The sequence below is a fragment of the Bactrocera dorsalis genome, chromosome 5 (assembly GCF_023373825.1).
Source record: "Bactrocera dorsalis isolate Fly_Bdor chromosome 5, ASM2337382v1, whole genome shotgun sequence".
Classification (NCBI taxonomy): domain Eukaryota; kingdom Metazoa; phylum Arthropoda; class Insecta; order Diptera; family Tephritidae; genus Bactrocera; species Bactrocera dorsalis.
In genome coordinates this window covers 800,042-827,380 of record NC_064307.1, presented here as the reverse complement: position 1 = coordinate 827,380, position 27,339 = coordinate 800,042, and the positions used below count along the sequence as shown (strand labels likewise).

Sequence of the window (27,339 nt, the reverse complement as noted above, 5' to 3'; positions counted from 1 at the left end):
GTGTTGACTTGAAGTCACGAAAATTTCGAAAAAAAAAATTTAATTTCCAAAGTTTTATTATAGTTGTTTGTGTTGACCCAATTCCAAAAAAAGGTACTTGCAGTGACAACCTTAAGTCCTTGGAGATTCATCTAAAATCAATAGGAGAAAAAAAGTAGTTTTATAAATAGATAATCCTGCGCCTGATCGAAGGATTTTTTTTTTCAAAAATTGACAAAAAGGTGGCCTCAGGAATTTTTTTTTTTGGTCTTAAAAATTCGAAATGTTTGAAAAAATACAAATCCTTCGATCAGGCCCGAGTTTATTATGTATTCTAAAAGCTGTATAAATTTCATCTTCATCAAAATCTACTGAGTAGTTTTCGAGTTACAGTTGTCCAGTTCAAAAAACATAGTTTTGAGAAAAGCGCACTATAAAAATTATATTAAACTCGAAAGAACTTCTACTACAGTTACACCGAAGCTCCAATACCTTTCACAGCGCCAATTCTTGTAATATAAAACGATTTATATCTTGATATTGATCGATCAGTTTGTATGGTAGGTATACGCTAATTTGATTACTTTCTAAGAGATCAATGGCGCTTTTGTGTACATTTATCCAAGTCCACGACTTCATTTACTTTTAGTAAAGTCAACAACCTTTATTTACATTTGGGGTCAATGACCCCTTTGTATACATATTATGAGGTCAATGACCTATTTGTAAACATTTTATGAAATTAGTGACCCTTTTGTTTACATACAGTCAAGTCCACAACCTTTGGAGTCAATGTCGCTTTTGTTTTCAGTTTATGAAGTCGATGAGGTGTTTGTTTAAATTTTTGTTGAAATTTTTCCGAGGTCAATAACCCCTTTGTTTACATTTTATAAAGTCAATGACCTTTTGTGTACATCAGTGTCATACTTCATAAAAAAGAAAGAAAACCAAGAAAAAAGTTGACTTCGGTTGCACCGAAGCTATAATAACCTTCACAAATACAAAATGACAGATTTGACTAAATCGACTCAACCCAGATAGATCATTTTATTTATAGGGTGTTCCCTATAGGTGTTCGATCGTCATTATTCGACGATATCGTCAATGGATTGCAACCAAATTTAGTTAAATATATCATAGATTACGGACTAATTTAGTTTTATTGCCTTATTTCACTTCCAAACGAAAGGTTAAATTTAATATTTTGAGTTGATTTCAAAGCCAAACGTCAACCAGAGAATCTGCATTTATTTGATTAGGGATATGAGATTTAGAAAGAGATCTATGGTAAGTCAACCCCACGATTTGGGGCTCGATAGGTCGTAACCAAAATGTCGTTGATGAAATCTTCTTCCTAGTTATTGCAACATATGAAATATTATCCAAGATCTTATTTTTTTGGTTTCTGTTTGTTTTTTTTTTTGGTTTTTTAACACTTTCCTTACCTCTTCAACTCGTAAAATAATGATTTGAATAAATATATGTTAGCTATTTTTGCTTCCGAACACAAATCAAATTTTTCCTATATTTAACACAGTATATTATTTGCAATTTATTCATTTTAAACATATAAATATGTAGGTATTTTTTAATATATGTGTGTATGTACTTCATACCTACGGTGCGTGTCTCTTAAAAAATGCAAAGTATTATGTTGTATGCGCCACAATTATTGTATATAACTTACACTTTGTATGTATGACCGTACATATGTATGTAACATATAAGTATGTGTGTGTATATATTTGGTTTATTCCTCAATATTTTTATATTCTTGTGCTTATTAAATATTGTTAAACTAAATGCAGAAATTGCTGCTTCACACATAAGATTAAGAAAATATCGCCTCTATGGACGCATAATCATAGAAACTTTACAAGTATATAATATTTAAATATGTGCTATGTAATATCACAATTCATTGAAATAAAATCATTTGCTTTTAATTATTCTGTTAAAATCTGAGAAAGTTGTGGCAACAAATTTTAAGCTTAGCAGACATAAGTAGACCTAAAGGTGGGCATGCAATTCAGTCTTCAATAAAAAGATACTAACTATAATTTATAGGCAAAATACTAAATAAATTTTAATTATATTTTTAATTTTTGATTAATACTACTGAAACGTATTCGCAGTTTAGTGCAAGCTTATAACGTTACTTTTGTATTTCTACGTTAAAATTTTATTTATCTTTGGTTAAATATGAGCACTAGGTTTAACATTTCATACGTAATACATATGTATGTATATACAATAACTATAGTTAAGTTACCGTAATTAAAAAAACTATAAAAATTATTTTTCCCCTCACTGTATGAACGAAATCGTTTTGTTGCTGGCATATATTGTATCATTAATTTGGCTGTTTGAACTTTAAAGTAATTGTTTCGGAACTCTATTATTATTGTTATTACTTCGGTTGGTCTAAAAAACTGCCCACGGCTCTACTCTACACAAGCATACATAAACACTATATGCATATATGTATGTACATATAAACTCCTACAAATTTGTTATTGCATTGTTTACTTTTCGAGTCTTTTTTTTCGTTTTAAAATTTGTTCGAGAGTTTCGTTAAAAAATGCTTAAAACTTGGCTCGTGTAACGTTTCGTTTTCTTGTAATATCGTTGTATGTAACGGATGAGTAAAATTTCAGTATATTGTGCAATATAATATGTTAATATATTTGGCTGTACGTTTTAAAGTTTCTTTGTCTCATTAATGTTTTTAATATCTAAATTCATGCATACATATACATATATGAACATAGTCATAAGTTCGGATTTTACTTTTCCTTTTAAACGCTTCTTCAATAAAAATTTCCTTCAGTATTTATGCGGAGAACTTTGTACGAGATGGGATTTGGCATTATCTTCGTAGACACCCAACTAAGGCAGTTAAATTTAAAAAAGGACTATTTCCTATATTTTTTCAAAATTATGGTTTGGCATTTCAATGTAACCTAATTAAGTATTAGCTGAACTAATGTATTACTGCCTTATTATAAAAAATTCTTAGCACGTTTTTTATACATATCGGTCCGGTATTTGATACATATTTCCTCTTCAAATTTACAGAGGTTCCTAGAGAATATTCTACACGATTATTTTATATATTTATGTGTCTCCTATCGTATATTCCTTAGAGCGCACTTATGCCATCAGAGTATCAATAGACTTGCAGCAACTTGAAGTATAAAATACTTCTGTGTAACTTAATTTTGATACATTTTTAACCTAGATCCCATATAATCGTGATGTTAAGCAACAAATAGAAATTAAACGCCGATTATTTTTAAGTCCTGCTTTATACGGACTTATTATCGGAACTAAAAAACTCCAATTGAATAATGCCAGTCACGCGAATATATTGTGCTAGAAGCTAATCTTCTTTAAACTACATAGCCTGTATCTACAAAATTGGGGCGATATTAAGTCCGTAGCCCTCAACTCAACTAAAACACCAGAGTTTCGTCCTTAAATCCTCAATAAGCTTCTAAACTTTCTGTGGCCGACATTAACTTAATTTTTGTTTCCCCTTTTCCACTTTCTACTAGCTCATCCTTTCCAATGTAAACAATTCTTATTTAGACCAATTTTCATTTTCCTATTTCATTGGCCTAAACGAGCGTGGCCTACAATCGTGTCACTTCGGATACCGTCGCCACATCTCCCGAAACGCCAGTTGTTGTCGTCTGCACTGTGGAAGTGCCGGCGTCCAATGTCGGACGTGGTAAGTGTGAATAGTAGCCCATCTGACAGTTGTTGTGATGTGAAACTTTTGCCGCCTGATTAATTTGATATTGTGCCGCCTTGAGGGCTTGTTGCTGCTGCTTCGTTATACAATCACACGTTGTTTGCGGCACTGGTGCTGCAATGAGTTCTTCCGTTGATTTAGCCATAATCTTCGTTGTAGTCGTTGTCGTTATAAGTTCTTCGACGAATTGTGATGGCGGTGGCGCATAGTTTTCCACATCAGTGTAAGTGGAGTAGCGACCGTAGGGATTTTTACGTGGTATGGAGTGACGTTGTTGTGCGATTTGCAGTTTCATAGCGGGTTTTACGGTCACCGTGTCTAAGTAGCCATAGCCAAAGCCGTAACCGCTCACCGCTTTGGTTGTCAGATTATCCCATGACTTCGGCTTTTGTACGTATGTGGCTTGTGGATAGATCTGCGAAGGTTGCACTTGTGTGGCAGTAATGTGATAACGTTGTTGATAAACACCGTGTACGTGCGCCGTTGGCTGTTGTTGCTGTTGATGGTGTTGTGTATGCGGCTGTTGTTGAGACTGTTGTGCATGTTGTTGCGGGTATTGTTGGTAAGACTGACGAGATTTGGTGGAGTGTTGTCGGGATGCTGAATGCTCACTCTTTGGATCCCAGTACAAGGTGTCCGTACTAAGCGATGTGGTATAAGAAGTAGAGTCGGCTGGCGCGAACTCACTCGATGTACAAGAATGTAGGCTGCAGTGGCTCATTAGACCGGTGGTCAAATCATAATAACGAGAGCGCATGCTGCCATTATGAGAGTCGCAATTACCGTGTGGCTGTGGCTGTGGTTGTGACTGTTGCAGATGTTGGTGTTGCTGTTGTTGTTGTTGTTGTGGTGAAAGATGATGGTGGTGATGATGTTGCTGCTGTTGTTGTTGCTGTTGCTGTGGCTGTGGCTGCTGTTGCAGCATGTCTTGTGCGGTATGATGATGATGATGATGCATGTGATGCCGCGTGATACCCGGCGAGGTGTGTGAAGTCTGCGACTTAGGTCTAGGTTGACGTTCCTTGGAGTCACGCTCGCGATCACGATGTTTATGCTTGTGTGTATGTTCCTTATGACGTGTCCGACGTCGCGTTGGCACACAATGCGCATCACAGCACGGACTTGCCAGATCATAAGCATCTAAACTGATATTGTCGCCATTGCCATTACCATTGCCCCCCGCGACGTTCATACCGCCAGCACCACCCATTGTAGCTGCAGCAGTAGCTGCTGCTTTTTCTGCCGATTTCCACCGAAAGTGACCGATACAGGGATTACACGAATGACCATAACAATGCTTTGAGGACTTGTGTGACTTTTGTGACATAACTGGCGTTGTGGTTTGTTGATGTTGCTGCTGCTGCTGCTGTTGTTGTTGGTAATGCTGTTGTTCCACTGAGTGCTGTTTATTTGGTGGCTTATGCTTTTCACAAGTTCGCGGTGGCGGTACTGGAGCTTGTGCGCTGGCTCCGCTCTGTGCTTGACTCAAGACGCTACGATGGGAAAGACTCGCCAAGCCTGTGGCCGTGTCTACTGATTCTGTATGACGTAAAATGAAGTGCTGATCACTTGGACTACGCTGTATGCCCTCAATACCACAGCTGGAGGTAGCTAAATGCTCGCCGCTGCTATTGGATGTGACCGGTTTCATTACATAACGATAGGTCGGATCCAAGTAATGATATGTGAGCGTAAATTGTGCTGGTGGTGGTATGATAGCTTGCTGTTGCGACTGAAATCTTGCCATGCTGGGAACATCTTCGGTGGAAAGTGCCGGTCGATAGTACGGCAAATTTTCACCATCTGTTGGCGATGTACCGCTTTCGGCGTCAGTCGGTGACGTGGTGGCTTTCTTGCGCGCTGGTAAGCTATGTGTCTTCCACTTGCCTTCGAGTAGTTCACGTTCTCGCAGACAAATTCGCTCCAGTTCATTCATTTTGCTATGCAACAAGTTTTGTAATTGTATGTAGCGCATGTGGAGATCCACCTGTGAGAGGCACGTAAGTGATTACAACAAAATATTACTGCAATAAATTATGGATTCATACATACCTTACGCACACAGTCTTCAAAAAGCACAACCATACGCATGCGCGTATCACAGCTCTTTATAAAATCGACAATTGTCTTATGATCAGCTTTCTCCATATCACTACCGTTTATGGAGAGTATAACATCACCTTCACGCATACCAGCCTTATAAGCCGGTCCATCATATTCCACATAATCGACATAAGTGATCATTTCTACTTCTTGATCCTTCTTATAATGAATGCCATAGCTCTGCAGTGTGAAGCCGTACGAGTCATTCTTCTTTTCAATGATAATGGTACGTCTACGACGATCTTCATCGGGTTTCGTTGCTAAAAAACGTTCCGATCTGACACGTCCAATGATATGCGTTGACTGTGACATCTAGAACGGAGCAAGAGAGAAGGGAGTTTAGTTTTTTACACGTAACAATATACTATATTTAAATGCTACAAATACAAATAAACCGTAGCTTGTATAAAGTCAATCTTAACCTACTTTATAACAAAATTTTAGGTTATGAAACAAATATTTTTCATTAAAAACTTATTAGCCCATCTAAACTGACGAATCTCAGCGGTACGAACGTCCTCAAAACCAACTCAAAGTTCCTGCAAGATAAAAGTCTACGATTTCGTATTAACCGACCGACGATTGAAGGTACGTGAAATTCCTGGGACAATAGGCATATCTAAAGATGGCGTGAATCATAGCTTTCACAAATGATCGGAATTGCTTCGACGCGATGGATGTCACATTTTTTCATGATGTACTCGGATTGATGCTGTTTAAGCGCAATCCGAAGGAGTTTATGCACGACAATCAATGAAATTCAGACCCACCGGTACACAACAGAGACTAGGGAAAAAATTGGGGTTTTCATCCGGCGAACTTTCCCCAAAAAAAGCTGGGACAGCGCTGTCGTCCGCAAATACAAAAACCACAATTTTTTGGGAGTCAGAAGCTATGATATCCATCGGCTACTTGGAAAGGAGCAAATCGGTCACTTGGAAAGAGTTTCATGCGGAAAAACCCGCAGCATTTGGCGAAAAAATTTTGCTCCCCCATAAAAATGCACTGACTCAGACGCGATGCAATGAAATTAAGGATCAAAGAAGAGAAATTTTTCGTGGTCAATATGTATACTTGAGAGAGTAGCTGTCTGGATTATAGAATCTATTAGTCAGCCAAAATAAATGGTCATCGCTGACCATTTTGATTAATTTTGCCAGGTTGAATACTAATTATTCCGCTAAGATAGATGCAAAAAAACACAGAGTTTTTGTCTAATTAGAATTAATTGGTAGAGCTCTCTTGTTGTTGGTAAACCTTGTTGATACAAGGTAAGCCTTTGAGAGCCAAACAATTCACGGATTGAGAAATATGTAACGCTGTTTTACCATAAATAACTAGAAAACTGGCAAGTCTTTTCATGTTACAAGTCCATCAAGAATTATAATAAACAAAAAGCCGCAATAAAACATCATAGTACTCGCACTCACTTACATTCAGCCTCAAACCTTTATTTAGCATACTGGCTACATACATGTGAATGCGCATTGAAATAATTTTCTTTTTGGTTGTTGTCACGCCCAGAGGCACTGCTCACCATTTCTAAGCGCATAAAATTCTCGTTAGTTAATGACAACTTTTCCTATGCCGTCCCCTGGTAACTACATACATATGTATGTACATAAATACATATTTATTTATATGTTTTGTATGTTACTATAGTTGAGTATATAGAAATTATAAGCAACTACGGAGCATTTTTTCACAAACTGCATGTTTTAAATATGTTACTATATACCACTTAGCCACAGGTATATATCGTCACCTGAAATGCAAAATAACGTATCATCAAAAAATTCGAAATTGAGTGTCTTATTGATTACGCTTCACTACTTCAAATTACATACATAATATTACATATGTTCAACATTTTCTGGTTCTGCGGTCATATTTAAACCAGTTTTAACCAATTTTAATATTATGTTCCATTTTATTTCGTGTTTCATTCATGCCACTGAAAATTTCTGAAAATGTTGTTACGTTAGTTTGCATTTCAGGTGACGATATGTAGGTACATACATACATACTTTTTCATGTATTCATTAGTGGCACCATAAACCTTCTACTTTTAATGAGTTGAAGGCAAATAGATTTGAAAATTATAATTATATTTTATGTAACCACAGATAAATTTATACTTTTTCTGATATACATATAAGGAAGTTATCTACCGATTTTAAATTTTGTAGCACATCTTTTTATGTTAGATATGACGTTCTCTATAGAAATTGGTGTCTTATCAAAATTTTAATAAAGTATCTGATATACTATATACTTAGTTGCGAATTCATTTGCTTTTCTTTCCATTCCCAAAGAGTTCATGTAGAACAGAGTTGAGGATAACTCAGTACCAGAACTAGAACTACTAGTTTAATTATTTATTTGTTTAAACTATATATACTTATATGTACACACATATATGCAGTAACAGTTAAACCAGGCGCTAAATTAAAAGTGTGTGCCATTGACATCACTTTCCGATTATTAACACTTGATTGAACTCTGCAAATGATCTTGACCACACGTATCACCCCCAGTTTGACACTAGGGGGATTCAGCCCGAACTTGTTAATCTGGTAGTTCTTTAATCGATACTACGTTAAAACACCTAACTGTGAACATACTTTTTGCTGTACATCAGTAGTGGGTGTAAATTTTGTTTCAAAACAGCTGATTAAATACTTTTGAAAACATTTTTCAGAAACTAATTTGTAGTAGACAGCAAATGGCTTTTTTGCAATGAATTAAGTTAACTTTTAAAACAACAACGCAAACAAACAGCAGATAATCTGCTAACTTTACAAAAACAAAACCCACGTAAAAACTACCGAGTAACGACTAACGAATTAACAAAGCTGGTCTAAATACCTCTACTGATGACCCATGTGGTGCACGTGTTTGCTTCTTTTAACTTTTTATAAATAAGTAAGAAATTGGTGGCTGTTTGAAAAAGCTGTACTGTTTGAAAGTTAGGAACCTACACTTTAACCTCCAAATAATGGTCCTATATTATCTGATTAAATTTGACCCCAAGTGATCCATTTTGCATTGGAAGTCATTGAGAGCCTGTCTGCCTCATGTGAGAAATCTATCCACCTCTGTTTCTGACAATAACATCGAAAACGTTAAAGAAATCGTCGTTTGACATTGGAGAGATAAGATAGGATCTCAGCAACTTTTAAGGAGTGACTCGACACATTTTGGTTTATATTTGGGGTCATTACTAATATCATATCAAAATACCTCAATCTTTTACAAAAACGTCGCAACAGAGTGGCCTGACAACGTAACTGAGGAATTTAAATTTATTAAAGGCGTGGGTTTATATGTAAATATGACGTCGAAATTATCAAAATGATTTACAAAAAATGTGTGGGAAATTGCATTTAGCTTAACATGGCTCAGAAGCCTATTTTGACCAGAAGTGTGCACCGTCTGATGAGATGTGAAAGCGGATGTTTTGAGCATTTTTTTAACTTTTTTCATAAAAAATGTTTGTATTAACATTTGATTTACTCATCAATTCTTATTAAATATATAAAATAGAAAAAGAGAATTTTATAACTGAAAGAGGAAGTTTTTAATTTTATTTTCCAACAGCGCTCTTTTCCAATACTGAACAACCCTATTGAAAAGCTATTCAACTGAAAAATGTTTACATGTACATAGCTTTTTACTTGTGATGACAATATGATTTTTGCCTTATGACTTATATTCATCATCAGCAACACGGAAAGTAATACAAATTCACGTCAAATGCTTTTAGCATACAAACCTGCGAATAGTCGAGCTCCTCATCACTGGCATCCAGACTCTTGTGCTTATTGTGATACTTGAGACGGCCCAAACTGCCAGTACCGTTGACATAGTGGGTTGTTGAACGTTGTTGGGCCGGTGCCGCGCCGCCAATAACAATCGTACCCAAACTGCCAGCACTCGGGCCGCCAGCCGAGGCGATGCTTTGGCAACTGGTACTGATAGGATTTGCATTGACCGTGGCCATACTCGCATTTAATTAAGAACTCTTTACTTTATTATATATGAGTTGAAATTTGGCAAATGCACTTCTAACGGCTATATAACCACTATATATGTATTTATTCACATTTTGTGTACAAACCTTTCGCTTTGGCTAAACTATGAACTAAATCGCATATTTTCTTGGATACACACTATATACATATGTATGGGTATATGCTATTGATTAGTACTTTCTCTTATGGTAAAACACATTTGGATATCTCCAATTAAATTTAGGGTATTTTAGGTGTACTTTATTTAGTTCGCGTCATTAATATTATATAATTGGTATTGAAGTAATTTAATTGTATATGCATATGTATACGTATTTATGTTTGTATCCGCCCGCACAACGAAACAAAAACTCCTCACGCTTCACTGGGTTTACTCATTCAGCATGCAAATGTTAATATTTTCCGGCTTCCCCTTTTTACAATTTTTTCACTATAAATTTTTTAGCTTTTGATAAACATTTCCGATATTATTTAAAATGCTAATAGATTTTTTTCTTAATTTAACACAGTTTTTATTGTGTTTTCCGATCGTTGTTCTGCGCAAGCCGAAGTCATACACTATACTGTGGTACTTTTCACCACAAAAAGGCGAAATTGGTAATGTCATGCCCAAATGCCACCTACAGACACACTGATTAAAACATATTTACATACTTATTTATGTTTGTCGTTGAGCTTATATCGCATTATGTTTCGTTTAAACCACCTCAACATTCAGTTATAAGTACATGTATGTACATATACATATGTATTCACATCATCAATAATGCTCAACAGTGAGCGGAAGTGCCCCCATCTATAACGGTAATATATACAAACGCATGTACATACATATATGTTTTATAGGCATTTCAATTTTATGTCTGTATGAATTTTTGTATACTGATTGCAGTACGTTTGAACAACTGATTTTATAGGGCACATGTTGCAATTGGAAAATGTTAGCCTATGCGCAGGCGTTATATATCGGGATGAGAACAGTAAACAAAGCAATCGATAAGCAGCTGTTTATGCTAAATAGTTTTATTCAATAACCATTTAACCAAAAAAAATAGTATTTGAACGAAATAAGCGTTACATTTTAAATACGCTAAAAAGTTTTAATACCAAAAGCCTATTAAATTTCTACTTTATAATTTAATCGTTAACCGATTACTCTAATTCGTAAACAAAAAACTTTAAATGTCTGAATTGAAGTAGGCAACCCTACCCTGCCGGCATAAAATGTGACAATTGTTACAGCTACTAGAAGAACACTTATATTTTTCTTCTTTCAGTTTTTACCAGTAATTTTGTGAAATTTATTTAATAAATAAAATAAGTGAAATATGACTGCCGTACCACCACCTTCAAATGTATCAACTTTATTACCACTTGGTTAGTATCTCATATTACGTTTAACAAATCGTAGCAACCCCAACTAATTCTTACTGCTTACGCAGAACTTGTGGACAAATGTATTGGATCTCGGATTCACATTATAATGAAGAACGATAAAGAGATGGTGGGTACATTATTGGGATTCGATGATTTCGTAAATATGTTATTGGATGATGTGACAGAATACGAAAACACGCCAGAAGGAAGGCGTATCACTAAACTCGACCAAATTCTGCTCAATGGCAACAACATAACAATGGTAAATACTTTAGCTTTCTCTGCTTTTATTTCTATATATTACATATTTTCTTTTATAGTTAGTGCCCGGCGGAGATATTCCGGAATGAAATAACGAGTGGTAGAAGATTTATATATTATATATTTTAGAGTTTTAACTTTAGTATTAAGGACTATTGAATACAACTCAAGGTTATAAAAGTTTTATCATTCTTATTCATGGCGGGTAAATTTGTACACAATCTCGGTATAGGTTTCCTAGCTGCCCTTCATAAATTATGTCATTAATGGCTTTCTTAGCGTAAATCTGTTGTTCAGGCGTCATCTTTTGTAGTTCCATAGCCCAAGTTTCGGCCAACTTAAGTTCATACTCCCCTAATGATCCAGTATGAGAAATGTTCGCAGCGCTTGATTGCGTTCCATATTCACTTTTATTGAGTTTAATACTTTTGTCGGGAAGTGTAGAAGATTCATCAATGATTTCTATACTTAATGGTTCGCCGTCCTCGTACATAATATGAAAATTCTATTAAAATATACATATTTCAATGTAGCTTTGTTTCACACAGATATTGTTGGTAGCTTACCTCTTCTTTCGTTTCTATATGGTCTATTAGAAATTTCATGTCGTCAAAGTACCATAATTTGGACACATCACGTCTTTCTTGTGAAAGACGTTTTACTTCTTTGCGAAAATTGGTTCGCAGCGTATTAATTTTTTTGGTCACATCTTTCCGATTTATGTTTGTATATTTCTCTCGAAATTTACGAACTAAAATCTCATAAGCTTCATTCTTTTTATCTTTCTTGCGGTATTCCGGCGATTTGGCGTCCCATAACGCTGGAAGAGACTTATATACTTTAAGACAATCGATGATAAAAGCTCGTTCTTCATTTTTCTCAACTAAACGCATTTTCATTTATTCAAATTTATTTATTGCACAATGACAATCTCAATAAAAAATTATATTCTCAACCAAAAGTTGCACAAACTAAATTGAAGACTGCTTCAATTAAATTGACAGTAACAACTGTCAAACAATAAAATGTCGTTACCGATAGTGATGTAAAATATTGCTATGTTTGTGTGGTTAATTATAACAGTTGTTAAAATAAAAGTTTGTTATATATTAACTATTAACATTTTTGCATTAATATTATTTATATATACTTTTTTTAATTTTAATTGTTGTTAGGATTTACGAAAAAATTCACTCATCTAAAATTACGGCGCAAAATATTTTTACTATATTTCATGCAGCCCTGGTTAGTTAGGAAACAGCTGATTCATTTGTTTACATTTTTGCCATAATGTTGTGGATAAAATAAGGATAAATATCAAATTTAGAAAAGGAGTCATGCCAATCACCGAGCGGGAAAAATTAGGTATTGTGGACTTTTTAGTAAGCGAGGAGCAGAATGTACCTGCATTGTTACAAGTGGCGAGATCAGTCACAAAAAATATATGCGACGTTGCAACAGCGCAAGGTATAGTACATAAACAAATTAGTCGTAATTTAGTAAATCCCTAATCACTTTTCTTCTACAGAAGCACTTGACTATGTATATATACAAATTGGCGATACTCTAACCTTGCTTAACAAACGAGCCATAACTCGAGAAATGCTATTTAAATATCTACATCACAGAAAAATTCAAGTTAATGCAGACTTCACCAAGGGCGCATTAATTACAAAAATTATAGAATATTGGAATACTTTCCAAATCAAAACTGAACACATAACTCATTATAATGATAGTGTTGACAATCAAACGACTTCATCACAAGAAAAATCTTTTTTCAGTCAGGTCGATTCCACTGTTAACGATTGTAATAACAAAGAGGCTCCCTACCCCATTCACTTGCTGGCTCGCAAATTTACAGAATGGTTTTTTAACAATCTTAATACGAAAGAATTAAAAGTCGAAGATTTTTGGACAGATGCAACGCTCCAACTGCGTATAGCTGCTACGGATCAAATTAATGATTACGAATGTGCTGGTGATAATGAAGTTATCTCAAATCTTCTAAAATCAAAAGAACAATTTGGTTTCTTCTTCAATCCGAATCTTACACATGCTGGCGTTCAAGGACGAATGAATGTGCATGGCTTAGTGTTGGTACTGGCATGTGGTACGCTGCACACTGAACAGAATTGCGTTGGGGTATTTGAGTGTACATTTGGACTGCTACGTGATCCATTTGCTGAGAACAATTGGAAAGTGAAAACAATGCAATGCATTTTACGCAGTCAGATAGCCGCATCAATGCCTAGCTTATGCGAAAGTGAAACACTCAAAGAAGCACTTTGCTTGCCGATACCGGAAGGTGAAATTACGTAGGATATATACATATAACATCACTATTATAATTATTTATTTGGAATTACTAGAAATATTTATTAAAAATAGTCTAATTTCATTTGTATTTATTTGTTTCTAAATAAAGTTGTTAAAAAATATTTCGAAAGTTATACTGTCGGCGGCAAGAAAAGCGAAGAATATATAAAAGTATTGATTGATAAAAAAGAAATAAGTGTATGATAGGAATTATACCTAGAAAATAAAAATACTTTTTATCTAAGAGTTAATGAATTAAAATTACAAGGCAGGCCGTAATTTTAGCTTTATAACTCCAAGTATTTGCTGATTTCTTTTTTTTACTTGAAAATCTGGCTTCACGAAATTTATTTTGGAATATTGTACAACGGTACAGTCTCCGAGGAAATTATTCAAAATGGAGCATTTAGCTGTCATATAAACTGATCTATCAAAATTTAGTATCTAATCTTATGTATATGGAATTATTTTACATGTGAAGGTTTCTCTAGCTAAAGTGCAGCCGAAGTTAAAGTTTTTTCTTGTTTACATTAAAAATAATAAAATATTTGCATCGCTTTTCTTGTCCAACAAATTACCTTAATTTCTGTACTATATCTTGCAGTTTTCACTCAATCCAATTCCTCAGCTCCTCCAAACGTACGAGCTCAGCAGTTAGGTTTTTTGAAAAAGGCAATGTATCCTTCCCTTTCCTTAAAAAATTTAAATAATTTCTTAAAACAATTTGGTTTCGTTTGACCTTACAAAATGATGAACTTACTGCCGATGAAATAAATTTATTTTTTACACAGACTATAGTTAAAGCATTTAACATCGCTGTATAACAGCCGTCTGAAAAATTAAGAGAAAAACAAAATTTGGTTTAGATAAAAATGCAGTGTACATTTTTTAAAGTTCATAATTTCGTTTACATCTCCATTGCAATCACATGGCGTCGAAAATGATTTGGGATGTGATCCGTGCAAGCAAATCGATTCTCACGCTGCTCCGAAATGGAGATTTTTACGAAATTTAAGTTTAGTTTCATCTTATCAAAATAAGCATAGCTTCAATCCCAAATTATTATTACCAGCGCAATAACACAAAACATGCTGTACTCTCGTTCGACGCAAAATGTGGTGATAGGCATCAGCACGCCTGCGCTTATGCGTTGCACAGCGATCAATTCTGAAATTAAATTAAATACTATAGCATTGTTTGGACATAAATAAATTATAGTACTGGTATTAATACATGCGGGAGAACCTCAATCTATACATGTTTTTATGTACGATTTTGTTATTTTTGACAACACTTTCATCCTTTTTTAAGTTAAAATTGAGCATTGTTTTCGAAAAGAAAACAAAATTCAAATTATATACAAATTTGATATATATATATATGTATATATTTAGATATCTCTAATAGTACGACAAAGAAAAAATAAACTATTTTTTTAAAACTCCTCCACTTATGACCATGTTTCAGCCAAAACTGGAATAGAACCATTTTACTTTCACGTACATTGTGCAATATTTTTGCACACATGTATTTCGATTATTTTTAATTTCATGGAAAGTTACCATATGTAAAAATAAACATTTCTTATTACAACTTTTAAGAAATTAATGTTAATTTTAATGTTTTATATGCGATTTTTAAAAGAAATGAAGAAATTCTAATAGTTGGATTCATTTAAAAGAAAATTAATTGTAATGCATGGTAAATCAAAATATTATCGAATATTGTATGCATAAGTTGACTGTAACAAAAAATTAAAACATCTTGCAATATTTGAAATATTAACTAAGACCGTTTAATATGATACTAAAACTCCTGGATTTTTATATTATCATGATGTTTAGACACATTAATCAAATTAAATTATTGATTTCAATTCGATTTACATTCCAATTTATATAACAGTGCAGGTTATATTATGTAGGTCAAACTTAGAACTCTACTAGTTGACATGAGCTGACAGAATCTATTGGTTTTGTACTTTGGCAAAAATAATTCTTAATAACTTCTCAAACTAGCCGAGATTTCTAAATGGAACTTAATTAATATTAAACCGCAACTCAATATGTTCAGTTCTGTCGTCCTTCTCTAATACCTGCTTGTACACTACACTTGTGTACATAAAACATTTGTAGAAGATGTATCATATAAATTGTGTATAAATAATTGTATAATACTTAATTTATAAACACTAAAACTGCCAGCATGTACCATAAAATACATTACTAGCAGCATATGAGGAAAGAATTACATTGTGTGTATGCCTGGTGTAATGGCGTCCGTTATTTCGCATATCGGTTCAAATAGCATCAAAACCATTATTATTAAAAACGCCGTCTACATCTTTTCTTGAATGAAAGGATGTGTGAGTGCTTGATTCAAGGAAATCCGTTTCGATGGATCAAGTGCAAACATATTATCCAATAGATCTTTTAATTGCGTTACTTTACGTTGTTGATCATCTGGTAAATTCTGGTCAGCAATAAGTTCTTGTTGCAAATTTCGAGTAGCTTTTATTACAGGCATTACAACGATTTTTTCCTACAAAAAATAATATTGTTACTAAAGTAAATAAAACAATATATTCACGTATACTAATAAAATAATTACCCGTTCTGTGATTTTGTCAATTTCATGATAAAGGAAGTTGCAGCTCTGATCAAAATGTTGGTCTTTGAATTGACCCTTTCGAATAATTCGATTTGGTATTTTCCCTGGAATGAATAATTGAGAAAACATTTATAGGTTTTTTTGACAATTATTTATGGAACGTGTCGCTTGATGTATAAAATTAAATTAATGAATTATTTGCAAACCTGATGGAAACAAATTTCTTAATAGTATTACCTTTTAAGTCCATGAAAAATTTCAGCATTTGGTTGTTACTCTTTCCACTAAAGAGTATTTTACCCGTGTATAACTCATATATTGTACAACCCGCAGACCACATGTCAATGCCATAGTCATATGTAATGCCCAATATTATTTCGGGTGCACGATAAAAGCGCGATATCAAATATGGTGTAATTTCGTTGTCGTTAATAGTTGATGCAGAACCAAAATCACAAAGCTTCAAACACAAATTATTCTCATTCACTAAAATGTTGTCGGGCTTAATATCTGCGTGGAGTATGCCCGTCTTTTTGAGCAGCTTAAGAGCCAAAAACAATTGTTGGGTATAGCTCCGCACCGCTTTGATGTGTAAACCTACATTTTTCCCATATTTTTTAAGCACTTCTCGCAGGTTCATAGATAGTGGTTCAAATACCATACATAGATGCTAAATTTAAGAACAAAAATATTATTAATTCATTTATTTATTTTTTTTCAATGTACGCGATTGATTCTAACCTGTTTGTGAAAAAAATGTCTGAAAAGTCGTAAGCAATGGAATCTATCTTCGGGATCAGCATCATTTAACTTCTTCAGAATCTCCAATTCACGCAGACCAGTTTTGTGCCTAAAATAATTGGTTTCATAAAAGGAATTTAAAATTATATCTTTTCTTACATTATTTCGTTATTACGTATAATTTTTACAGCCACGTTAGCATTTCCACGTGCTTGATCACGAGCTCTTACTACGTTACTGAATACACCTTGTCCGGTGTACCCACTAACAACATAACGGTTGTCAAGAATTTCTCCAATGCGCACACGATAGTATCCTTCGGCATCGTCCCAATTGTCAGTCAATGCAGGATTTTCAATTTGCGTTTTATTCAACACTATTGTATTAGGAGACTGAACAAGAAAATTTTTTTTATAAAAAATCCAATTGATTTAAGCTGAAATAAAGACAGTTACAAGCAATCGACTCACATCGAAATTAGAGTCCACATCTTGATCTGCAAACATATCCCACTCGGGACGTTTTTCTTTTGTAGAATTTTTTATTTTTTTATCTTCGTCCATGTCCTTATCCTCCGCATGGGTGGGCTCTTCAACCGAAATCTTTGTTGGAGTGGTTTGTATCAACGGCGCAGGTTCTTCTAAATCATATTTGATAGGTGGACTGCGATCCCTTTGAGAATGTGTGAAATTTTTTGGTGGTGATGCCTCCTTTTTACCACCAAGTTTCTAGTAATACAAAAAACATCTTTATATGCTTTAATACATTATAAACGTAGTATTTTACCTTTAACAACTCTTCGCGCTGCTTTCTTCTCATCTCTATAATTTTCTCCTCTTCGTCTTCATCCTCGTTAATGTCAATATCTAAGTTGTCGCCATCATCACTACTTGTGTCTTTGATTTCAGCTTTTTGACCTTCACTGAGCGATCCACGGTAGCGATCCTTATCACGTTCTCGACCACGATCTTCACCTCTCCAGCTGTCTCTTTCGGATTTTCCATCGCGTTGACGCTCTCGTTCCACTCGTCGCCGATCCGATTCTAATTTACTACGGCTATGGGAACGCATTCTACGTTCTCGATCACGTTCACGCTCTCGGCCACGAGAGTTACCGTAACAGTCTCCACCACTACGCTCTTGCTGCCTAATTCGATCATCTCGCCCACGGCGATCACGATCACGGCTATTTTCACGTTCGCGTTGTTTATCGCGATTTATTTCAAGTCGAAGATCTTCTTTGTTTCTGTTTTGATCATGGATATCGCGCCGATGCCGACCACGGTTGTGGCTGTCGTCACGACGTCGATGAATATTTGTCTCCGATTCTCTACGCAGCGATCGACTGCGGCTCCGTTTGCCAGTATGTGGATGTCGATCTCGTGAACTACGTCGTCCACGCGTTTCCTGCAACTCTTGGTGAGCATGACGATGTTGTTGGTAATGGTCACCTAACGACTTCCTGCGAGGTGATGGCATACGCTCATCTTTACTAGCAACATAAGGACGAGATGACTTGCGCTTAGATTCAGGAGTACGATGTCCTCCGCTAGAATCATCCAATAATATAACATCAGGTTCATTTGAAATATATTTTTTACTATGTTTACTAATAACATTTTTACTGATTGACGATGAAGCTGACAATGAACGCGTTTTGACTGGCTGTTTGCTGTTAGTATTAATTTTTTCATCGTATGTAGTTCCCTCTGCCGTTTCTTTGTAAATACTGCGGTTTACGATTGGAACTTCATTGGGGAGACTATCTTCACTATCGGACTCTGATAAATATGCACCTAAACGAGCTTGAAGTAAAGCCTTCTGTTTCATTAATTCTTCGAGGTTGAGTTCGTCTTCTATGATAGCAACATCTGGACTAGCTACATCGTTTTGACTGTATTCAGAGAAATAAGAAAGTCAATAACATATACATATATCTTAACAATAAAGACACATAACTTACATTTCACTTTCACTGCCGGATGATGCTACTTCCATAGTAGGATAAATATTATTTTGAATTGTCTTGGTAATCTCCTCTACCAGACTTCCGGGGTCAGTTTGAAGATTTGTTTTTGTTATGCTGAACCCACCTCCATTCGCTTGCTGATCACATCGTGGATTGACATCTTTGCTGACTTTGTGCATTATTTCTGTGAACTTTTCATTAAGAGCGCCACTACGGTGTTTGTCACCAATATCTTCAGAAACTGATGACTCGCTGTGTTTGTGGTGTCTTTTCTTTGACTTCTTGTGCTTCCTATGGGATTTTTCACTTTTACTGGTTTTCCTATGTTTCTTTTCCTTTTTAGATTTTTTGTGTGATCCCGAAGCATATTTAAAACGTTTTTCCGTAGCTGAATCACTAGAGTCATAACTGTGAAGTGGAAATTTTTATTATACATACTTTTGTTATTTTAAACACGGAGGAGTCATAACCTCAAATGTATTTTTCATTGCTATTTACCTTTGATCTTCGCTAGACATGGTATACAAATTTTTTATGGAATCACCTAAGAATTTAGCTAGCCAATTGGCTTTTGTCAATATAAATAATGTCTTTGCACGCTATGTAAATAAATTCTATAATTTCTTGTATCTTGTAAAATGATATTTTTCCATACCAATATTTGCTAATAAAATATTGCAATGCTTTAAGCGAACTTAGCTGCGATTGATACCAGAAATACAGGGTAACATTTTAACAAGAACAACACTTTTCACAGCAAGCACTTGCGCTGCAGTTACATGTTCAGGATTTTGCTTTCAAGTTTTTCACACGAACTATTTGTAAAAATTTACGGAAATTGAAAGCCTTGATGTGTTGTAAAACAACTTGCTAGTTTCAAGACGCCGTCATCATCGAAACCACTTAAAATTCTTGATTTGAATTAATAATATAACTTGATTGAAGAAATTAACATCATCTTGACTCTGTAAGGTCGGGGGCATTAAAAACATAATAAAATGTCAGAATATTGAAGAGTTCATACAAAACTAAACAAATAAAACACAATAATATTTGTTCAATTCACAACCTGTCGTAAAGCATCGTAAAATCGAAAAAATTATAAATTTTTACAGTTGTTTTTTATAGTTTTACGATTTTACGATGCTTTACGACAGGTTGTGAATTGAACAATTATTTTATAATACACATGTATGTACGTTGAGTAATTTAGCAGTACAATGCTTCTAAATGCGACCGTGTTCAATTTTTATCAGTTTCTTATGTCATAAATTTATGCAAAACCGGAAAAAGATAAACAACGATAACAGTGATAAATAGCAAATAAATAAATAACTTTTTGGTAAAAAGCTTGTTTATACATACATATGTTTACGCAGATTATACAAATTCTCTCATGCTGGTATATCTGTTGTCAAGAACTATTCAATAAAAGTAATATCAATCTGCTATTATCGGCGTAAATATCAAAGTTCAAGGGTGCAGACATCAAAAACCACACAGCACGAAAATAAAGAAGTCGCCTTTTTTGTCAACAGAAAAATAAATTTGAATAATATGTCGCTTGGAAAATTAGTTGGATCCATTGATGAAGGAACAACATCAGCCCGTTTCATGATTTTTCGAGCCGGTACCAACAATGTCGTTTGTTATCACCAAATTCCCGTACCATCTATTTATCCGCAGGTTTGGATTAAAATATTTAAAAACTCATATTTACAATATAAGTAAATTGTTATCAATTGTTGTAGGAAGGATGGGTGGAACAAGATCCTATTGTTATATATAATGTGGTAATTGAGTGCATTGAGGAAGCCGTAAAGAAGCTCCAGAAACTAGGAGGTTCGGTAGAGGTAAATTGTGGAATTTGTAATACTATATACTTACTATATATATACTATACACGTAAACTAGTATTCTTTAACACGATTTAAATATATATATATTTTTATTAATTTAGTTATGTATGTATATACATACATAAATACAAATGAATAACAATTTTTACACATTTAACATTTCATAACCAATCCCTATTTTACAAAAGCGTATTTCTTTGCTTGATGCAGCAATATAAATTTATTGTCTATTCATGAAGCTGCGGTACTTTTGAGCTTCAATTATACGATCCTCTAGTGAGCGATCAGGTTGGTCCAAACATCGATCGTCCATTTTAGTATATATATGGTCGTTTTCCTTAAAGTCCCGTGGACGGCGAGGCAGAATGTGGAAATGTACATGCGGTACTGTTTGACCGGCATCGGGACCATCCTGAACGGTGACTGTTGCAGAAGTTGTTTTATAAAAATTCTCAAGCATTCTTTGCACCTTACAAACTGTTGAGAAGAGATCACAAATTTCGTGACACAACAAACTATCCAGACGCTGAGTCACTCGCTTTGTTGAAACCAATACATGCCCCTCTACAACGCAGCGTAGATTAGTAAATGCAAAACAATGCTCGGTTTCGTAAAATATAGTTTCCTTTTTAATAACATTATTAGCAAAATTATGATCTTGAGTAATATCTATTGTTCCCATTCCAAAGGAAGTTAGCGAGTAAACATCATTACGCTTATGTTGCATTACTGGCATGTTCTTTTGCACAGAATTATTTTTGGTTAAATCAATTTCTGCTGTTGCGATCGTCAAATCATTTTCCTCACAATTCGCCAACACCTTCCCCCAGGGGTCAACGATTAGAGCATGACCCCAACTGGTACGCTTACTGTTGTGTGCACCAATTTGAGCTGCGGCAATAACATAGCATTGATTTTCAATGGCACGCGCTCGTAATAATACCTCCCAATGAGCTTTACCCGTGGAGTAAGCAAATGCCGATGGATATGTGAGTATTTGGGCTCCAAATTTGCGTAAAATAGAACTAGCTTCTCCAAATCGTAGGTCATAACATATTTGCATGCCCAATAAACCTATAGGGGTGTTGACTGGGGATACCAGATGGGAACCTTGTGTCACTACATCTGATTCACGAAAACGCATTTCCTCTGTTTCGACATCAAATAGATGTAACTTTCGATAGACGCTCACAACTTCACCAAATTCATTAACCAGTACATGTGTATTATATATTTTATCGGTTTTAACATTGTTTGTATCGAGTATAGACTCATGAATACCACCCAGTGATACCCACATTTTATTGGTTTTAGCCAATTCCTTATACTGAGCCATAGTTGCACCTTCCAAAGGTTCTGACAACTCCAATGTTTGTTTTCGGTGTTCCCCAACGAAATCACAGCATTCTGGCAGAAATAAAAATGTCGCATTTTGCGTTTTCGCTTTGCAAAATAATTCTTCAACTTGTTTCATATTGTTAGCTTTATTGTTTGTGGCACACATCTGCCCGATAGCAATAACCTTGGATGCTTGGTTGGAGGACATTTTTGATGAAATATAGGCAAAGCCAAAATAGTCTGAAGGAACAGTTCCACCTACAAATTGCTTTAGTCTTTGGAATAACAGCATTGATAAGGCCACTTTTCAAAACTTGGTCACAGTGTATACTGTGTTTTCTGCTTTTATTGTCTTATTTCGTTTATTTTCTATTTGTGCAAAAAATGTCAAATTAATTGAGTGATAAGTAAGTTACTCACCATCTGTGCTGTTTTTTCACCATGGGGCCAGGGTTGTTATTTTTACTTCCATAGTCAAAAATATATTTATTCTGATGAGAATCAGTTTATTTAAAAAAATTATTCGAACTTAACTGTATTTTACTTTAATTGTAATAAGAAAATGTATATTATGCACAAATATTTTAAAGGTTTAAAATATTTTTTAAAAAACTAGTGGTAATGTTTTAACAATATTTTTCTATAAGAAGTATTTAGGTATGTATGTATGACGTCTGTCTGCGAACAATTGTACACATATGCATGTATGTACATATGTATGCATACACAAACAATTTTTCTTTAACTCATTATTATTATATGTATCAATTGGTCTTATGTTATAATTTTGAAATGTACATTTAATGCATTAATTCCATAAAAATACTTCCATGTTTTATATTTCAAGGACATCGTGGCTATAGGTATTACTAACCAAAGGGAATCAACCATTGTTTGGGATCGGGAGACGGGTAGACCATTACATAATGCCATTATTTGGCTGGATAATCGCACATCTAGTACGGTTGATGAACTAGTAGAGACAATACCAAACAAATCTCGTAATATCAATTATTTAAAACCGCTATGTGGTCTTCCCCTTTCCCCGTATTTCTCTGCGTTGAAAATGCGTTGGATGCGCGACCATGTTGGAGAAGTTCAAAGAGCCATGGAAGCCAATACTTGTCAAGTTGGGACAGTCGATACTTGGTTGATTTATAAATTGACGGGAGGTCCTAATGGAGGAGTTCACCTCACTGATGTGACAAATGCTTCTCGTACCATGCTAATGAACATAGAGACGTTAAGATGGGACCCACATTTGTTGCGGTTTTTTGGATTACCACTTTCTATGTTACCACAAATACGTTCAAGTGCAGAGCATTATGGTGATGTAACGGTTGGCATTTTAAAAGGTGTCCCCATTACGTCATGTTTAGGAGATCAACAGGCGGCACTTGTAGGCCAACAATGTTTGAGCCATGGGCTTGCAAAATCCACTTATGGAACGGGATGTTTTCTTCTCTATAATACGGGAACATCAATGGTGCAATCCAAGCATGGTTTATTAACAACAGTCGGGTATCAATTGGGACCACGAGCACCGCTAATGTATGCATTAGAAGGTAGTGTTGCGATTGCTGGCGCCGCCATAAATTGGATGAAAAATAATTTGGAGTTATTCGATTCGGTTAGTCAAGTTGAAGAGATGGCCAGCAAAGTCGATAACTCTTTAGATGTTTATTTTGTTCCGGCATTCAGTGGACTGTATGCACCATATTGGAATCAAGAGGCTCGCGGGTAAGTCCTTTACACTCATACTTGGATATAATATAAATGCAGAGGATACACTTTATTTCAGTGCCATTTGTGGTTTGAGTGAAGAAACAACCAGTGAACATATTGTACGTGCTACTCTTGAGGCTATCTGCTTTCAAGTACGAGACATTTTAGAATCAATGCGTAAAGACTGCGGCATACCAATGACGAAATTAATGGTTGATGGTGGTATGACTGCGAATAATTTATTTTTACAATTGCAAGCCGATCTGGTAGGCATTAGTGTGGTTCGCGCTAAAATGCAAGAAACCACTGCTTTGGTATGTTCAAGGAAGAAATGTGTTTTATATAGATTTTCAAATGTATTTACTATATTTAGGGTGCGGCTTTAGCATCTTATATGGTTGTAGAACCTAGCTTTGACATCACTGCACCGCTTGCTGGCAGCTCAGGCCAAATGACCACTTTTAAACCAACTATTGGAAATCACGAAAGGAATATGCGTTACAAAAAGTGGAAAATGGCTGTGGAACGTTGTATGAATTGGGATACTTCAACATTAACCGAAGCTTCGAAACTCGACTTCTAAGTTTCGGATAGTGAATAATGTTTTTGTTTTAAATTTACATGCTTATGAAATGTTGAGTACTAAATTCATCGAAATAAAAAATAAATCGATTTTTAGTAAATAGAAAACGTATATTAATATCATAGTTGCATTTGGTTATACATATGAAGAATCAGTGAGTAAATACATCCGTCTATATATCATAAATGAGTTCTCACAAATGCTAAGTTTTGTGTGTTTAGGACATGTGGATTTAGATTGACTCTTCGATAGTTCCACCAGAGGCCTGTTCAAGTTCGTTAAGCATTATTACTCCACCTACTGCCTCGTCAACGGCTACTGCGACAGGTGCACCAATGCCTCCACCGCCGGCCACTTCGACTTCAGGAACGAAAGGTACACGTGCCTCAGCATTAATATTCACTTCTGGAGGCCTTATTGGATTGCCACCTAAGTTATATATGAATTGTTTTCTTTTAAATGAGTACATTTTATTATTAATAATTGTGTATATTACTTGCGTCGAGTTCTAAAGGAGGATCTGCATTAGCCTCGGCCAAATTTGTTACTGATTTTGATTTAACACATTGAAAGTCAACGTGACGACTTTTCGCTTCCTCCTTCTCCCAAGACATGTGTATAAAAGGACGTTGTACGTAGCTGTAAATTACTTCTGCTCTACCACCTGGTCTTCGACGAATTTTTTCTTTGTGCGTTGGATATCCTTCGATTCCGCAGCGTATTTTCTTTAATCCACGATCTTTCATTACTTGCTTGGCAACGTCACGATTCTCAATATATTTAAAAAATCGATGCATAGCGGTGCTGTGCACAGCTGGAATTATACATATTCTAAGCTGGTAATAGAAATATTAAATATTTCTTAATTACGTACTTTGGCAGTATTCTTCACCCATTTGAGGAGGAAATTCTTCATCCCAGTCTACAACGTCGTCGTCTAATAATACTACAACATGACACTCTCGGTCACCACGTTGAGCTGACGCAACCATTAAGGGCAGTATTAAATCTTCAAGAAAAACTTCGAATTGTTGGCGGGCACCTTCGTTGCTGAGTTCATGTAGTAAACCTCCTTTTAGACGACAATACATGCGTGCGAACATATAAACGTATATGGGGGAAGGGGAAATAAGTACGTATTAAAAAGTCGAAACAACAACGAGAAAGAGGGGAGAGAGAAGAATGCTACTAAATAACACTAATTTAGTACAGATTTTTATGAGTAATGGTGCTCTAAATCTTATAATAACATGTTATCGATTCCTTAATGTTTAACTGTTTTGTGTATATAGATAGACTTTGAAAAAACTCACGTAAATTCTGGCATCGAACTGTGGTCGCATCAAATGGTATCAGTAAATAATCACACGCCTCTTTTAGTTCTGGTACAGATACAGTTGGAGGACAGCGAATTATTCCAGTTTTATAGTACTCCAAAATAGCACGGAAAACTGTGTGTGAAATCCCTTCAGCTACTTCGTATTCGCCGCGTTCATTAGGATGGACAAATTGAAAGCCTGAACTGAACATTGTTCCTAACATGGTGTTTGGATGTGCAGTTACCAAAGCTTGTTCAATGACGAAGCGGACATTGTCTACTAACAATGCAATACGATCCCCGGGACGCATTATAGCACCACTTCCAGGATTATTAGATGAAACAGCCCCTGTTGTGGCCGTCTTGTCATGTTTCGGAATAGCACCACTTGCCGCATTCATATTGATTCTCTGTTGTGTCAGCTGATGATGGGGCTGTGATTTACTACAAATATTGCGCTGTAAATACCCGCTGCTCCTACAGGAACCAATGAATAATTAAAGAAATATGTAGAAAAAATATAATTTTTTTACTATATTTTACCTATTTCTATTTTTCAAAATTCTACGACGTCGTTCCTCAGCTTCAAGATTTTCTTCAATACTACTGCTGTCACTGTATGAGTCGCCGACGTCAAGTTGACTTTGCTTTGTCGCTTTTGTAGAGTTGTTGTTGCTACTACTACTATTTCCAGAATTTGGAGAAGTTGTTGACATCGTTTCCGTTGGACTGATGAAGCTACAATTGCTTCTTAAACTCCAACCCTCTTTTTAATAGTCGATGGTCGCTCGACGTTTGTTGTTTCCACCGCTTTCCTCGCGTCTATCTTCGCCAATTTGTCCAATGTCCCAAGAACACTTTCTTACTATTCCTTTGTTTTTGAGAAATTGGAAAATTACATGAGCCATTCAACCCCACACCCCTTCTGCGTTTAATGATATTGGTGACTTGTTTCGCTTGCTTCCTTATCTTGTTGTTTTTATAGTGACTAAGAAACTTTTAATTTTATGTTTTTCTCCAAAATGGTTATTGTTAAAAAGTACTTGATAATTTGGCAGATTATTTTAAGGCTGTAAAAATTTGAGCAGTTTACCAAAGCGTAATCGAGTGTAGTATAAATGTCTAGCAAGCGCTAAAAATTTCAGAAATTTTCACATTACTATTCACCATGGCTTTCATTCTAATCTATTTAGCTGAAGTGTCAACATCACAATACACCCCACAATATGCCTAGAGATGCAATTGGCACTGATGTTTTCAAAATTATAATTGGTTTGCTTAGCTAATAAGTTTTCACTACACCATGAGTGATAAAAATAATCAGTTGAATTCATTATTTTAAATGTATTTAAAGACCAAGTCATTC

The 27,339-nt window shown here is 35.1% G+C and overlaps 8 protein-coding genes across 13 annotated transcripts; 3 read left to right on the top strand and 5 right to left on the bottom strand.

The window, feature by feature from the left end:
* Positions 1-1,174: 1,174 nt before the first annotated feature.
* Positions 1,175-10,940, bottom strand: LOC105232759 (putative mediator of RNA polymerase II transcription subunit 12). Its single transcript, XM_011214575.4, has 3 exons — positions 9,615-10,940; positions 5,789-6,151; positions 1,175-5,723 (listed from the first exon to the last, which is right to left on the bottom strand). Exons 1-3 carry the CDS (start codon positions 9,840-9,842, stop codon positions 3,615-3,617), a joined length of 2,700 nt encoding a protein of 899 aa, XP_011212877.3. The 5' UTR covers positions 9,843-10,940; the 3' UTR covers positions 1,175-3,614.
* A 148-nt stretch (positions 10,941-11,088) lies between these two features.
* LOC105232763 (U6 snRNA-associated Sm-like protein LSm5) lies at positions 11,089-11,691 on the top strand. Its single transcript, XM_011214579.4, has 3 exons — positions 11,089-11,250; positions 11,316-11,512; positions 11,571-11,691. The coding sequence occupies exons 1-3, from the start codon at positions 11,202-11,204 to the stop codon at positions 11,598-11,600; spliced, it is 276 nt and encodes a 91-aa protein (XP_011212881.1). The 5' UTR covers positions 11,089-11,201; the 3' UTR covers positions 11,601-11,691.
* Positions 11,629-12,410, bottom strand: LOC109579996 (uncharacterized). Its single transcript, XM_019992652.3, has 2 exons — positions 12,078-12,410; positions 11,629-12,016 (listed from the first exon to the last, which is right to left on the bottom strand). The coding sequence occupies exons 1-2, from the start codon at positions 12,408-12,410 to the stop codon at positions 11,708-11,710; spliced, it is 642 nt and encodes a 213-aa protein (XP_019848211.2). The 3' UTR covers positions 11,629-11,707.
* Positions 12,411-12,842: 432 nt separating this feature from the next.
* LOC105232762 (uncharacterized protein C3orf38 homolog) lies at positions 12,843-13,952 on the top strand. Of its 2 annotated transcripts, none has more exons than XM_011214577.4 (2): positions 12,843-12,978; positions 13,040-13,952. In XM_011214577.4, exons 1-2 carry the CDS (start codon positions 12,849-12,851, stop codon positions 13,831-13,833), a joined length of 924 nt encoding a protein of 307 aa, XP_011212879.1. In that variant the 5' UTR covers positions 12,843-12,848; the 3' UTR covers positions 13,834-13,952. The 2 variants fall into 2 exon arrangements, with proteins under 2 accessions (XP_011212879.1, XP_011212880.1); XM_011214578.4 differs by having other exon boundaries at positions 12,844-12,978; positions 13,043-13,952.
* A 244-nt stretch (positions 13,953-14,196) lies between these two features.
* LOC105232760 (serine/threonine-protein kinase PRP4 homolog) lies at positions 14,197-19,852 on the bottom strand. 4 transcript variants are annotated; one of them, XR_002184059.3, is made up of 12 exons: positions 19,649-19,846; positions 19,145-19,558; positions 17,968-19,075; positions 17,652-17,909; positions 17,341-17,573; positions 17,182-17,290; positions 16,678-17,110; positions 16,441-16,544; positions 16,082-16,371; positions 14,742-14,997; positions 14,591-14,661; positions 14,197-14,522 (listed from the first exon to the last, which is right to left on the bottom strand). XR_002184059.3 is itself a non-coding variant. In XM_011214576.4 (9 exons), the coding sequence occupies exons 1-9, from the start codon at positions 19,666-19,668 to the stop codon at positions 16,168-16,170; spliced, it is 2,883 nt and encodes a 960-aa protein (XP_011212878.2). In that variant the 5' UTR covers positions 19,669-19,846; the 3' UTR covers positions 15,195-16,167. The 4 variants fall into 4 exon arrangements, 1 of the variants encoding a protein (XP_011212878.2); XR_002184058.3 differs by having other exon boundaries at positions 14,900-14,997; XR_007422789.1 differs by having other exon boundaries at positions 14,591-14,997; positions 19,649-19,852.
* Positions 19,853-20,372: 520 nt separating this feature from the next.
* On the top strand, positions 20,373-24,766 carry LOC105232766 (glycerol kinase). The gene is made up of 5 exons (XM_011214583.4): positions 20,373-20,836; positions 20,902-21,003; positions 23,195-24,087; positions 24,149-24,386; positions 24,446-24,766. Exons 1-5 carry the CDS (start codon positions 20,708-20,710, stop codon positions 24,653-24,655), a joined length of 1,572 nt encoding a protein of 523 aa, XP_011212885.1. The 5' UTR covers positions 20,373-20,707; the 3' UTR covers positions 24,656-24,766.
* On the bottom strand, positions 21,077-22,795 carry LOC105232765 (nitrilase and fragile histidine triad fusion protein NitFhit). Its single transcript, XM_011214582.4, has one exon. The coding sequence runs from the start codon at positions 22,637-22,639 to the stop codon at positions 21,230-21,232; it is 1,410 nt and encodes a 469-aa protein (XP_011212884.2). The 5' UTR covers positions 22,640-22,795; the 3' UTR covers positions 21,077-21,229.
* On the bottom strand, positions 24,745-27,218 carry LOC105232764 (BTB/POZ domain-containing protein 10). Of its 2 annotated transcripts, none has more exons than XM_011214581.4 (5): positions 26,517-27,218; positions 25,969-26,450; positions 25,530-25,727; positions 25,152-25,469; positions 24,745-25,084 (listed from the first exon to the last, which is right to left on the bottom strand). In XM_011214581.4, the coding sequence occupies exons 1-5, from the start codon at positions 26,687-26,689 to the stop codon at positions 24,888-24,890; spliced, it is 1,368 nt and encodes a 455-aa protein (XP_011212883.1). In that variant the 5' UTR covers positions 26,690-27,218; the 3' UTR covers positions 24,745-24,887. The 2 variants fall into 2 exon arrangements, with proteins under 2 accessions (XP_011212883.1, XP_029408762.1); XM_029552902.2 differs by having other exon boundaries at positions 25,530-25,724; positions 26,517-27,135.
* Between the last annotated feature and the right edge of the window lie 121 nt (positions 27,219-27,339).